This window comes from Carex rostrata, chromosome 12, assembly GCF_964058835.1.
Source record: "Carex rostrata chromosome 12, lpCarRost1.2, whole genome shotgun sequence".
Taxonomy (NCBI): Eukaryota; Viridiplantae; Streptophyta; class Magnoliopsida; order Poales; family Cyperaceae; genus Carex; species Carex rostrata.
The window spans coordinates 9,427,261-9,442,972 of NC_135929.1; the positions used below are offsets into that span (position 1 = coordinate 9,427,261).

The window sequence follows — 15,712 nt, forward strand, 5'->3', positions numbered from 1 at the left end:
ATCTGTACTTAAAGAAATTCGGTACTAAAATTAGGTTTAAGAATTACATGTAGGCGCTGGGAGGAGAGAGACGACGGCAGACAGTGGAGAGGATCCGCTTGAGAGGCACCGGAGGAGGGAGAGGCGCCGGAGGAGACAGAGGCATTCGGATTAGGGTTTTGGGCTTTTGGCAGAGAAGAAGGGTTTTGGCGGAGAGACAACGCGTTGGCGCCTTTTCTTCTCAGCGAAAATTTCAGCGATTTCAAAAAAAAAAAAAAAAAATTGACTATCAGCGACCGGCGATGACGCCGGTCGCTGAAAGTGCTGGTCGCCATAGATTTTTCTTTTTTCTATTTTTTTTAGAAAAAATTGAGCATCAGCGACCGGCGTCAGCCCCGGTCGCTGATACCGGTCGCTGATAAACCATTCTGCTGTAGTGCCCAGAAGAGACTTTTTAACTTGAATCAATAACTTGGATCCAAAATATCTTTATTTTTTTTTTCCAATAACACATAATGAAATATTTTAATTTTGCTTACAACCGCATAAAATTCGACCTAAAAATTATTGATATGGGTTATATGTCACAGTCTTTCTAATAAATTCAATTATATAGTATGCCATCTATTTTCAAAGAAATATAAAAATATTTTGAATATTTTAATAGAAAAAATAAAATAAGCATAACATCTAATATTTAATTAAAATAGAAAATCAGAAAATCCTATTTCCTATAAATTATTTACCTGGCATTTCTGTATACGAAAATGTCATTTCCAGTAAATAAACTACCTAGAAGAGTTTCGAGAAATTATTCTAAGAATTCAGGTTCTGTTTATCGGACTGGACAGATTTCGAAAAAAATTCTAATCGGATGTAGATTTTGAAATTATATATATATAGAGAGAGATGGGCTACTGTGAGCCATGAAGTAAAATGAGTTGGTGCTTCATGCCACTATATTTCTATTTTTAAAATTCAACAACCGATCCAAACTGCTCAACATGATCTCCATATTGAAATGTGCTTGGAGACCAAATTTTACATTTTTTGAAATTTTTTACTATTTATTAAGCAATTTTGAAAATCACTGATCTAATGGTCCAGAAATTTTTACTGTTTTTTACTTTTCACAGCAAAACAACAATTTCAAAATTGCTTAATAAATAGTAAACAAATTCTAAAAAATGTAAAATTTGGTCTCCAAGGACATTTCAATATGGAGATCACATCTAACGCTTCGGATTGGTCGTTTGGACTTTCAAAAGGAAAATACAGCGTGGAGTACAAACGCGTTTTACTCCATGGCTCACCGTAGCTCATCTCTCTCTCTCTCTCTCTCTCTCTCTCTCTCTCTATATATATATATATATATATATATATATATATATTAATAAAAAAATTGGTACAAAGTACAACGTATTTGTGCAGATTTACGGATATATCAATATTGTATATGTGGTGATCAAAGATGAACATATCTGTAGTGTGACGCTTAGCAATATCTCAAACAAAATGATGATGATGATGATATAATAAACAAATGAATGGACCAATAATTCTAGTACAAACCTTAAAAAAAAAAATATTATAGCACAGGAGATTATATATTATGCGCTGAATATTCTTGTCATTTCTAAATTAAAAAAAATCAGAAAGAAAATAAACCTCATTTTTTTGTGTGGTCATTTTGAAACCAATGATCAATAAATGCATCTATGCACTACTGTTTAATATAAACTTGTATAATCTTAAAATATTCCCATATTTTTCAAGTTCGTTCAAATTTCTTATGACTAAGTTGAAACTTCATTATATCCCCTACATAAGAAGTGTTCCTTTTTACTCATGTAAAATGGTTCACAATCAAAGCCCTAAAAAGGAAAAAAAGAAAACTATAGTCCAGAAAACGTTACTATATATATAATGGGTTGGGAAGTACCTTCTGTATGGGCCGCAGTATGATCAATTTAGTACATGCATTAATTACGTCATATCAATACATGGGAGTTTTAGTAATAGATGAAATATCTTATCAAGAAAAAAAAAAAAAAAAAAAAGATGTAACAAGTTTTTTGCCCTCAATTGCGTGTACTTGTCATGATATTAGTTATGTAGAAAACAAAATTAGAATGATCTAAGAATTCAAGTATGCATGTACTATTTCACTACATGCATGTTGCCATAAATCTGATATCTTCAAATCTTTGAAGGTTAATTAAACTACATAGCACTGATATCATGCCTGTGTTAAAAGAACATTATATGAAAATTAAGCTAAACAAAACATATATAAAATTGAAAATATTGGAGAAAACCAACAATATATTGTACACCTCTATTTAGCGATTCTAGTTCATCGCTGTTCAAGTCAACACAGCAAGCTTGTTTGTAGTTCATTGAAGTTTTATCTTTAGTTCTATCGTTAGAGCCCCTCGCTAAGCTTGTTTGTAGTTCATTGAGGAGCATTTATTTTTTGGCATTGACATTTGATCCTCGAGCTTCTTTTATGCTGCATACCTGCACCTGCACCTCATCTGCTCCACTGGTTGCATCAAAGAGTAAGTAATGCTGGCCTAGCTATGCTGACATTTTCTCTTTTAACGGAGGCAGTGCAAGTGCAAAGGAGGAAAAGATTTGGCGGAAAGAAATCCTTGGCATTGATCCAAACATTTGCTTGTCTCATGTGATCCATCTGCCATTTTCAGAGACTGATCGAACTAGAAATTAGTAAATATTATGTCATTAATGTAATATCACACATTATTACATAAATTATCAAGTTAGTATTTGAATTAATTAGTAGTTATCAATTTAATGTTTTGTACTTGGAACCAATAGTGACAAATAAATTATACGGGTTTGGTTCGGCGAGATCAAAAATTCATGATTCGGAAATAATTCGGGTATAATTCGGGAATAATTCAAAATTATCCGGATCATATATCTCAATCCTACAAGGGAGCAAAAAAAAGTTTTAGAAAAAATTCGTAAAATTTGCGAATAATTCGGTCAAAATTCAGTCAACCAAATAATTTGATGCTCAATTCAGCATCACCAAAAACAAAAATCACACAAACACTGATGCTTTCCTATATTATTTTGTTTTTCACAAAACCATCCATTTGCAAATCAAATTTGACATTCTCCAAATCTGAAATTTTTGGGTTCACATCAAAAGAATTGGCATTTCTAAACCCGCTATGAATAACTACCACATGTTGCAACAATTTCTTCAAATCTTTGTGACATGAATTTCTAGAATTTTTACCATACCGTACCTCATTCCGGTATTAATTTTCACAGGAAAAGTTCATTAAAATCTCTTGGTCTTCTGGAGTAAAACCAACTTCACAAACATTGCAATGTGGTGCGCATTGTGTATACAAATCTCGAAATATAGAATAAAATAATATTAATATATAAAAGGCGAATACTCTGATAACATGCATGATTACTACGAGTCCGTATCCCCTGAGATATTTTAAATTCTCAGTTTATCTAAAATTGGGTTAATTCTTTTTCGGTGCCTAGCTATTCGAAATGCAAAGGCTCAGTATTATTTTGATTAGAGATTCATGCAGAATGAATTTAAACAATTCGGATTTCCACATATTAACTCCAAATATGAGATATCTCAGAGGATTTGAATTCAACTGTGCATGGTGGGGAACAGCGGTCCCGCGGTCCGTATGGTGATTGCATCCAGTACAGCATTGTAATTAATTAACAGGTTTGGATAAGAACGAACCTTAATAAAATAATTAAACAAGTTCTTTCAAAGAAATAGTAAATAAATAAAAGGAATTGCGGGACACACTGACGGAAGCTGCTCTTAAAGTCCGCACCTTTTTTTGTCTTTTCAGTAAGACTGATCGATTATTAATTTTTCGAACTGCTCCACCATTCATTTCTTCATTTTTTTTGTTAGTCATTGACTGGGAATTCACATCCTCTCCGGTACTGTAATGGGGAATCTTTTACAATTAGTGGATCTGGACTGTTCTATTTAACTTGGCACGAATCTCAAAGCCCAATAATACTTACTAACTCGAATCTCCAAGTGGATGAAAATTAATCTCAAACCGTAAAGTTAGGAGTATCTTTTACAGTACCTGAAAAGATACGTTTCCATTGACTGGAGTCTCAAAAATTAGATCGCCATACTCTTAATTAAAATTAGATCGCCATCCTCTCAAAAATTAGATCGCCATACTCTTAATTAAAATTCCAAATCCAAAAACCAATTATCCCCTCAAAAATGAAGAATCTACGCGAAGCAGCTTGGTAGGTTTGGTCTCGCCTCCTGTAACCAATTGTATGTGTTTCTCTTGTTTTCCTAATTAAGTTACTTGTAACAATTATATAGGTCTATATATACTTAGTAAACAATTCAATTATATCTTCTTATAGTGCTGTTTTTGCTAAATTCGTTTCCATAAATATCATACATGCTTCCTGATTGAGATTGAAGTACTTGGATCCGTTTTGGGGCTCCGATCTATTTTTTAATTGTTCTTTTTTTAGAAATCGTAGAAGATGCTGCCAAATATCTATTAATATTGAAAAACAGAAAAGAAAAATACAAAACAACAGCCAAGCAGTAAGTAAACCTTACAGTAACTAAAAGCATGATGCAAAACGAAAAATAACAGCTACTTGTACAATTAGAATCCTCCATTTTTAACAGTACACTGCCCATAGATGCCCCTCCAATAGTATCTTCTCAGCTAGGATATGTTTTCAGCAAATCTGGACCATAAAAAAACAGCGATTTTCAATAAATCTAAAAAAATAGTAAAAAAACTCCAAAAAATGTAAAATTTGGTCCCCAAACACATATTAATATGGAGAACAAGATGAACGGTTCGGATCGACCGTTAGGATTTTGAAAAGTCGAAATCCAAGGCGTTGCATGGAGGGGCTCTATGCTATGCATAGCATGCTATCATATTCCTATATATATATATATATATATATATAGTTTACAACAACAAAATTATAATACATTAACTAAACCCATGCCAGCAACATGCCATCTTTGATATTAATATGTTGTATCATATTAGAAAATCAGCTAACATAGCTCTTGTATTAATATGTTGTATCATAATAGTACCATCTTTGACTTCGTCTCTAACAACAAGATATTCGGTGTCAATCCACTTAGATGCACCACTTGATTTGTTATTCTTAGAGAAGAAAACAGCAGCCTCATTATCACAAAATAAGGTGAGTGGTCTCACAATACTGTCAATTATTTGAACTCCTGGTATAAAATTCTCTAACCAAATTGCTTAACTAGTAGCATGATAACACGCCACAAATTCTGCTTGTCTAGTGGAAGATGCCCTTATAGACTGCTTAGTACTCTTCCATGAAATTGGTCCCCCTGTAAGCATAAATATGTAACATGATGTGGATTTCTTCCTGTCGACACATTCAAAAATATCTGAATCAGAATAATTTTCATTAATTTCCATAGTTCATCTCATCATTCATGGCTTCTAACCATTGAGATGATTTATCACTCATAATAGCTTGCTTGAATGAGATATGATCATCTCCATTACCTATATCACATCCCTCCTCATTAAGGTATATGATATAATCATCAGGTATGGCAGATCTTCTCTCTCTTTGTTGATCTACGTAAGAGTTCTTGTTGCAGCATAGGAGCTTCATCAACATTAGGAACATCATGAACATGAGTTTCTTCATTAGCCTCTTGAACAAGAGGATACACTAGTGGAGAACTTGGAATTAGTGTCGGCTGTTTATGGGTATTAGTGTCGGACATTATGCGACACTAATCGGGCTGATACTAATACTTTGTAAATAGCCGACACTAAAAGTAAGGCATTAGTGTCGGCTGTTTATTAAATGGCCGACACTAATACTAACTTTTAGTGTCGGCTATTTATTAAAAAGCCGACACTAATACTTATTAGTGTCGGTCATTTAATAAATAGCCGACACTAATACTTATTAGTGTCGGCTTTTTAATAAATAGCCGACACTAATATTTTTTTTTAAAAAAAAAAATTTCAAAAATTCACTATAAATCATAGAAAATTCTAAAAATGAAAATTTTTGTTCTGGAATGCTCATATATTTTTGCTAAACTATATATAAAACAAAGATATCAAATAATTCATCATAATTTACAAATAACACTCACTAAATAAAATGTCATCCAAATTGCTCATTTATTGTTATCATTCAAACCCTAAAAACTCTGAAATTGTAAAGAAAATTGGAAAAATCTATATCCGACGGTCGGATCGGGCTGGAAAATAAGTTAGCTTGGATTTGGGGTTGTGGAGCTCATGTCAAAATTTCAGCCCGATCCGACGGACGGATCAAAAGTTACGCCCCTTTTCGTGAAGCATGCGCAGAAGAAGCGGCTGAGAAGATCAGATCGGAGAGAAGCGCTTTTCGTGAAGCTAGCGCAGAAGAAGCGGCTGAGAAGATCAGATCGGAGAGAAGCGTGAAGCGAAGTGAATGTTTAAACCCTAGGCGTGCGTTTGAAAGAGGTGCGCGGGACTTAAAATGAAATTTTTTTAGCTTTAGTGTCGGCTGTTTATAAATAGGCAACACTAATAACTGAGAATTAGTGTCGGCTGTTTATAAATAGCCGACACTAATTGTTAAGTATTAGTGTCGGTTGTTTATAAATAGCCGACACTAATACATTAGTGTCGGCTATTTATAAACAACCGACACTAATTCTCAGTTATTAGTATCGCCTACATCTAAATAGCCGACACTAATATTATTAGTATCGGTTTTTTGTAAACGACCGATACTAAAGTATTAGTATCGGTTTTTTAAGGCGACACTAATTGTATGTTCTCCACTAGTGATATAATTTGTAACCTCTCGAATTAGTCTCTTGAACGAGATACGGTTTCTTGTGCCTTAGTCTCCCTTATTACAGTTTTCGAAACAGGAAACCGAAAGCTTCACACACTAATGTGTTGATCGAGAATAAGAAGAGATCAGTGCTAGTTGCTCAAATCCTCTTTCCATTGCGAATTTGAAAGCTAGCTCACTACTTCAAAACACTTTGAATAGATCTTGCTGAGCAAATCAACACAATCTCGAGATCCTCTTCTAAACTTAATTCTCAAATTGAATCAAGGAGAAGAAAGGAGATCAAAATCTAGTTCAATCTCAACAAGAAGAAAAAGAAGAGAGAGGAGATATGGCCGAATCGGCTAGAGAAGGCGGCGGTGGTGGATGGAGGAGGCCAAATGGCGGGTTGATGGAGCCACGACCACAAAAGGGTGGCCCAAGCTTTGGTGGCATGGAGGAGCGACGACCACTCTAGGTGGCGGGCTCGGGTGGTAGATGGCATGGAGAGTGAAGGCAGTGGCCGGCAAGTCTAGGTGGCGGTGCACCTAGGGAGAGGAGCTGCTCGGCTTGGACTTGCCCTTGCTTGCTCCCTTGCTTGGTTCGGGTAGTAATCTTCATTCCTCTCTACAAAGTATTTGGGCTTGAGGGATCATGGTTCCAACATCACCGTAGGTACAAACGGATAGGTACTTGTGAGAAGGTTGTTAATGGGTAGTTCAATAGTTCTGTCCTCCTATCCAATAACTGGTTGGTATGGTTAGGTAGCCATGTTAAGAGTTTACTTTGTGGCTTCTTTCCAGCATCTCACACCCATATGGCCATCGGCCCAACATTTGCCACACTTGGCGGGAAAACGACACATACTTGCTGTGTGACCGGTGCGGATGCACCTAAAGCATCGACCTCTCCATTCGGATAAGTGAGGTAATGGGGGGAACCTCAAGGTCATGGGACTATGGGATTATATATATGTAGGTTCTGTTGTAGGGTCATAAGGTAGTAGTGGCAGAACACTGTGGAGAGCAAAGGGGGCTAAGCACCCCTTATAATTAATATCCTTTAGCTCCCCTTATGAAATGAAATTGCACTGTATTTAATTTTTTAGCCCCCTCCATCTTTATTTTCTAGTTTCGTCCGTGAAAGGTATAAGAGGGTGATGGAGAGGGTGTAAGAGACACTGTTGGGGAGATGGTAGGAGTGGTGGGAGTCCGGTTGTTGTTTCTTGGTTGGTTAGGGATGGAAGCATTCATGGTTATGGCTTGAGCATAGGTGTGGGTGTTGGGAAGAAAGGGGCAGACCGATGATAGTGGTGGCTGAGCTACCTGCTCTCTCCAATTATCAGGGTATCGCTTACGCCGGGAAACTAGTTGCCACTCACCTTGAGCCACCATTTCTCCAATCGCTCTATTTTCGGAATAATAATTATTTTTTTTCCCTATTTTTAATTGTTGCTTCTATTTTCTTCTAGTTCAAACTGACTTTGGATCATTGTAAATTATCTTAAATAGTTCTAATTATCGATTAATTGATTGTTGGGAGATTAGATCTGTAGGATTTGATCACATAAATCATAGTATTCTAACCATGTCTTTGAAAATCAGCCGAGTTGGAACGGAATCAGCCAGAGGCACGAGGCTTAAACGAAACAATTGGCCGAACTTTTTAACTGGTTTTGACGGATTCACATATTTGACCTATTTTGGCTATATTATGGTTAGAGCAATCTCAATTTTAGTGAAGATATCAAAGGAAGCACAGATTAGGAATACGAAAGAGAATAAGAGGGAGAGAAGTAGGAATTTCTGACAATGGGACCTATCAATTTAAACCTAACGTTATTTTACCTTTTAATGTGAACTTGAAAACTTGCTAATTAAATTAACAATAGGGAATAATGTAATAAATAAATTTATGAGGAAATGGTTAGTTTTTATATATTAAAAAAAGATCAGTTCTTTCATTTATAAAGTAGAAGTTCTACTTTGTTCCAATTTTTTTTTATTACTTTTATTCTACAACGTAATTAATTTTATATGTATGTAACATTTGTATTTCTTATGTAAAAATTAAGAGAATATACAAGTGTGATCAAGTTGTAATTCTATATAATCTAGTTTTTAAAAAAATATTGATATGCATTTTAAATTTATCTTTTATCAAATATGTAATATTTTTATTTTATTTGCTTTATTTACTCAATGTGAAATTCAATATAGGCTAACTGTTTAGTTTTAAATGTTTCAATTTATTGGATTATTTGAGTTTAATTTTTTGAGCTAACATAAATTTTTAGGAAATTATTTTTTTCTAATGTTTTAGTACAAACAATTTTTATTTTAAAAAAATATCTGAGTTTCCTGTCTGATTTGGCCGATTCCCACATATCCTCCTTATTCTGATTCCATGATCAACTTAACGATTTTAATTTTGATTTCTAATCTGATTTTCAGAACGATGATCCTAACCTTCATTCTATTGTTTTCTTCCTTTCAGCATAAAAAATAAAGGGAAAAAACTTGCACACCTCTGTTTTTCCTCTTGGCTTGACAGGGAAAATCCCATTTTATTCCTCTTGTTAGCAAAAGCAACTTTTTTTTGTTTCAATTCATTGCAAAGAAGGTGACGTGAACAAAGGAAAAAAAAAACTTGCTTCTTATTTCGCTACTATTCTAAGCCTTTTGTTTTGGTTGATAACTGTAACAGGGGAGAATGAGCTTGTGGGATAAAGGACTCGACTTTTTGGTGTCAACCATTGGTCAATCTATTTTTGATTCTTGGCGTAATGGGAACAATGTCGATAATTACCTCTTCGAACTTTGTGTGGCACTGCCGAAGGCAGAGCTCCTAATTGAGCGAACCGAATGCTGGCAACTACCTAAATACAACACAATAGACAAGCATGTTTCCCTGCTAAAAGATTCCGTCTATGAAGCCAAAAGCATAGTTGATGAAATGAAGTACCAAAGTTTGAAGAAAAAAGTTGAGAACTTTGCAGGTACTAAAAGCATTCCGAAATGGATAGAGAACTGGATGAGTGATTTCCCAACAACAGTAAAAAGGATTATTGATAGGCTTAATATCATCTATAATGAAATGAAAGAAATCTGTGACAGTCGTGGTATACCAGAAAATCCCAACCAATTTAGCCAAAATGCTAGACCGAATACAAGCAAATTTCTTGCATCTAAAGTGTATGGTCGAGAAGACGTGTTGAAAGAAGTGATCCATCTAATGGGAATTCCCAGTTCTGAATCTCCTAAAAGGAAGAGAGCGAAAAAAGCAAGTGTGTCTTATTCAGAAATTGGGGAGAGTAGCAGTAGAATGGATAAGAAACAAAATGTATCTGTTTTATCTATTGTAGGCATGGGAGGCATGGGAAAAACCACCCTTGCACAAATGGTTTGCAATAATGGAACTGTAAAGTCGTACTTCGATTTAATTATGTGGGTTTGCGTCTCTGATAATTTTAATAAGGAAAGGCTAACTAAAGAAATGATTGATCAGAGCGCCACTAAAGAAGAGTGCAATGCTACTAATTTAAATGCCCTGCAAGAGGCTTTACAAAAGGCATTAAATTCCAAGAAATTTTTGCTAGTTCTTGATGATGTTTGGAGCAAGGACTGGCAACATTTATTGGCACCGATGGAAGGAGCATCTGAGGGAAGTGTAGTGCTGGTGACAACTAGGTCTCCAGAATGTGTGAAAATTTCAGGCACAAGTATAGGCTCCAGAGGTGTTATAGATTTGGAGGGATTAGAAGAGCATATTTTCTGGGATTTCTTTAAGAGTTGTGCATTTGATTCAGTTGCCGAAGCAAACAACATTAATCCAGATCTGAAGGTTATTGGTAAGGAAATTTGTAAAAGGCTAAAAGGGTCTCCGCTTGCTGCCATAACAATTGGAGGTACTTTGAAAAACCAAAGTGTTGAACACTGGACCACTATCAAAGACAGTAACATGTGGGAATTACAAAAGGAGGAACATGATATACTTCCCGTACTTCAATTGAGCTATCAATGTTTACCTACTTATCTGAAAAAATGTTTCTCCTTTTGCTCACTCTATCCCAAGGATTTTAGATTCACACAATCTGAGTTAACAATGTTTTGGATGATGCAAGGTTTTATCAAACCTCTAGATAACGAAAAACAAATTAGAACTCTGGCGAACGGTTACTTTGTTGAACTTCTAGGGCGAGGATTTTTCCGAGCAATTGAATGTGAAACATATGTGATTCATGATCTAATGCATGATGTGTGCCTATCTTTAACAAAAGATGAGTGCCTTTGCTTAGAAAATGGGCATTCTGATCAGAAAGTCACCCAAGATATACGACATGCATCAGTATTTGGTGAAGTATCCCTGGAGGAGCAAATGGAGTTGTTAAAATATCCGAAATTGCTTTCCCTAATGGTATGGTTTAATGGTTGTTGCATTACTGGAATAGAAACCTGGTGCAATGCTTTTAAACATATTCGATCATTATCTCTTGCGAGATGCAAAATTAAGAAGCTACCCGAAAACATTGGAAACCTAAAGCATCTTCTGTTTCTTGATATTTCTGGCACATATGTTAAAACATTGCCGGAGTCTTTTTGTAATCTTTACAGCCTCCAGTATCTAAACATGATGGATTGCTCAAAGATTAAATGCTTTCCTGAAGGATTTTACAAATTGGTTAATTTACAACTTTTCTATTTGGCTTTTGAAATGGTCTCCTTGGTAGAACGTTTTGAAAATATTGTCAAAGCAATCCAGCTTTCCAACCTGACGATTTGGTTGCATGGTAATAAGAAAATTGAGATTTTAAAGGACCTTGTCCAACTCAGTGGATCTCTTTGTATAAAAAATCTTCAATATGTTCCCAGCAAAGAAGCTGCTCAAAAAGCACATCTGAGCAATAAAACATTCATTAACAGGTTGGGATTGGAATGGTCGATGAATGGTGACATCGGTAATGATGGAGAACATGATAACAAGGTACTTGATGGTTTATGTCCCAACCATAAACTCAAAGAGTTGGAAATATCCGGTTATAGAGGTAGAAATTTATCACCAAGTTGGTTGAAGGAAGAGTTTTTGCCAAATTTAACAGAAGTTGAGTTTAAGTGTTGTGGGATGGTCTCAACTATCTCTTACCTCCCTCGTTGCATCACCAAAGTAGTCATTGATGGGCTATCCAAACTAGAAAATCTTCAGAATTTGTTGGAACCAAAACACCTGCCAGCACTAAATCATATTGAGGTAAGAGGTTGCCATAATCTGGAACTATTATCAGTAGAATTATTTGGAGAATTTGCAAAGCTTGAGAAGCTTATAATTATGCTGTGCCCAAAGCTTAGAAGCCCAAATGCTATGGTCTTACCACCCTCTGTCAAGTACCTCCAACTGTTTAATTGTGGTGACCTTGAAAAGTCAATTCCCAGTTGCTTGCGAAACCTCACATCCCTTGAAACTTTGTATATACGTGGTTGCGACCATTTGGTAACTATTCCAGCTAAGGTCACAAGCAATCTTAAATCTCTATCAAAGCTGTATTTGGTAGACTGTAAAAAGTTACGGTCGCTAGGGGGGCACCAGCTTCTTGAATGTCTGAAGGAAATCGATATTTGGAATTGTCCTAAGCTTGATGTGACTGGAGGTCAAGATATAAATGGAAAAGTGCCATCAGGTAATTCACAACCGCCATTCGGTGTTTCTTGAACAAATCTTTTCATTGGTCGAAATATTGTTGTTTTTTAAGTTATTTTATTTACTTTGACAAATTTCAAAAGTAGAGGCGCCTTGTGCTCATGTGAAGTTGTGAACTTAATATTTATCAAACAGTCTATTGTTCATTTTATTTTCTTTTTTCGTGTGTAATAATTTCTCTTAACTACAAATGACAGTACTTTCCGATCTTCTTAAGATTTTCAATAACTTTTTGTTCCAATAGAATATTATGGGAAATAATAAAATTTTCACGCAAGACTGAATGAATTCTATAACCACCTTAAGCTAGTTCTAAGGTACAAATCCAACTTCTAACTTCATTATAATGTGTTTCTCTTCAAACATTTCTTAATATTACAGAACTTCTTAGAGATTGGAAAAGAAGGACAAGAAGCAAGAAAAACAGCCACTAAAGACAGAACTGGCTTTAGCTCTATCGAATGTTAACTTAAAAGGTATTCGGTGATATATCCATCTGATTCAAAATGTTTGAGACATTATGATCTCTGGAGTATAATTTAATTCTCTAACGATAAGAAGGTCGAGATTGCACATAACACCTTAATAATTGAGAAAATGAAATTCTAAAGAAAACTACATTTGTATCGTACACAATTATACCTTTACTAGAATTTACAGCATGATAGATAGCTTGTAATTTGTGCACAATAATACAATTGTTGTGCTCTGCAGATTTATGGACTCTTGGTTCACCAAAATAAGTTGGTTAAAAAATTCTAAGATTATTTGCTTAGTTTATTCTGGTAATTTGTGTAATAATTAATGCTCCTTTGCGTGTTTCTGTGTGTAATAATTAATGCTAAATTACTATATATTTCTGATAATGTACTAGCTCTTGGACAGATTCTATATTTTTTTTGTACTACTTTTTTTTTAATGGTAATTTCCTCGAGTCCTCTGTTGGTGGTTGACAATTCTTGGTATAACCACTTGGGATGGTTTTTTTTTTTTTTTTTTTAAGGTTGCCGGGCATTGCCCAGACCACAATTGTATTAATAAAAAAAAAACCACTTGGGATGATTGTAACAACATATGATTGCTTGGATTCAAGTAGTGTATTGAATACGGGTGGACCGGACAGGTACGGGGGTAGCACAGGCATGGGTAGATCGGGTAGACGGGTTAAACGGGTAGGGTATCATGGGTAGGTTTTCTAAAACCCCTACCCGGCCCATTTTAACCCCAGGTAGCACGGGTACGGGGGTAGCACGGTCCGGGTACGGGGGTAGCACGGGTCCTGGTTCGGGGTAGCATGGGTCCGGGTCCGGGGGTTAGTTCGGGCCGGTACGGGTCCGGTCCGGTCCGGTCCGGATCGGGTTTTTTTTTCTGTTTGTTTGCTTTTTTTTTATCTTTTCTCTGTTTTTCTTTTTTTCTTTTTAAATCAATAAATCAAAATTCATTTGAACTCAATAAATTTATTTAAACTAAATCATTTGAACTCAATAAATTTATTTGAACTCAATATAAATCAAATCTCATTTGACACTAGTTGCATATTTCAACTCAATAATTTTTGTTATAATAAAATATAAATCAAAATTATGAATTATTTTAAAATCTGTCAGAAAAAAGGGTCATTTTATGTGTTTTGAAAAAAAAATATAAAGACAGGATTTTATTAAATTAAAAACTGGGATTAAATAATTTGATCCCGAAGGGGCTTACATTTAGAAAATAAACATATGTGTTTAGATCATGTACAACAGTGATGTCTCGTTTCCTTGGCTGTTTGGTTTACATTCCATCAATTTAATTACTTAAATTGATATTTGGTATACATATAATTCTCCCTCTACTCCATTTAATAAAACAACATAATTTCCAATTTGTTTAAAAAAAGAAATAAACTAATTTTTCCATAAATAATTTTTTATGCAATTCAATAATTCATCAATGAAATAACGAGATGTATTGATTTTATATATAGTTCATAAAATACGAAGCTAAGAAATAATTTATGAACTAAGTAATATCCATTCTTTATAAAAAGTCTTCATATTATCATGAGTTAAATATTAAAAATATCAAATCAAAAGGAAGAGTTAATTAAAAAGATAATCCATTTCAAAATTTGTAATAGAATACATACACACACATCTATAAATCATACAAAAATTACAATCATACGGACATTTTTAATTGAGAGATTTTAATTACTAAACTTTACATGTCAAACTCATGCTACTGACTTTTGTTGAATTGAATACAAATTCACTATAAAAAAAAAAAAACAAGTTCATTCTATAGTGAGAACAATTTCAAAAATTTATTGGAATGATTTCAAAATTTGAAAGTTTCAAATAAAAGTGCAAGGTCAAACGGTAAAAAGAATAATGAAAACAGAATACATAATATAATTTATAAAAGGTTCATTTTTTTGACCGCTTGACTTTTATACAAAATAAATTTGAAACTTTTAAATATTTTTATGTACATGCATCACTCATGAAGTAGATGAATTTCAATGATTTGAATTCGTCGTTTGAAGATAATCCGGTAGACTTTTGGAGTTGTGCTCACCAACTTTTTTTTGTGAGCACATTACACCTAAGCTTTGGTCATATAAATATATTGAAGTGAGAAAAGCATTAATTGTTATTTTTAATTTATTTCTAATATGTACGACTTAAAAGGCTATAGATATATATAATCAACAAAAACAACAGCATATGAGGAATCTAATATTTTTTTTCTTAATGAAGAAGTAAATACAATCAAAATACAAGTATTGTACATCCAAATTAATAAATAAAATACTATATAAATTCTTTGCAAAAATATAGTCTTTCTGCTGAGATAGCAGGAACAAAGGTAGTAATCAGTATCAGTGATTGAATATAATCTTCTAATGTAATGCATCAAGCACCGAGTAGTTACATAATGTTTTAATTTAAAGCGTTTAAACCAATTCAATTCACAAGTTATATGCTTACGTGCAAATTTATAAAATTTCAAATTTATTTAATATAAAATCAAGCAGTTCATTGTAATGCGTTCATTAATGCATCAAGCACCGAGTAGTTACAGAATGTTTTAATTTAAAGCGTTTAAACCAATTCAATTCACAAGTTATATGCTTACGTGCAAATTTATAAAATTTCAAATTTATTTAATATAAAATCAAGCAGTTCATTGTAATGCG

General features: G+C 34.1%; 2 protein-coding genes across 2 annotated transcripts in view; both read left to right on the top strand.

The window, feature by feature from the left end:
* The first annotated feature begins 4,200 nt into the window (after positions 1 to 4,200).
* LOC144563129 (putative disease resistance protein RGA4) overlaps positions 4,201 to 15,712 on the top strand; it is a 38,331-nt gene continuing 26,819 nt past the window's right edge. Inside the window, exon 1 of the mRNA XM_078312529.1 lies at positions 4,201 to 4,297. The gene's annotated coding sequence lies outside the window, so the exon portion shown is untranslated. The remainder of the gene's footprint in view (positions 4,298 to 15,712) is intronic.
* On the top strand, positions 9,547 to 13,209 carry LOC144563605 (putative disease resistance protein RGA3). Its single transcript, XM_078313088.1, has 2 exons — positions 9,547 to 12,508; positions 12,910 to 13,209. Exons 1-2 carry the CDS (start codon positions 9,547 to 9,549, stop codon positions 12,960 to 12,962), a joined length of 3,015 nt encoding a protein of 1,004 aa, XP_078169214.1. The 3' UTR covers positions 12,963 to 13,209.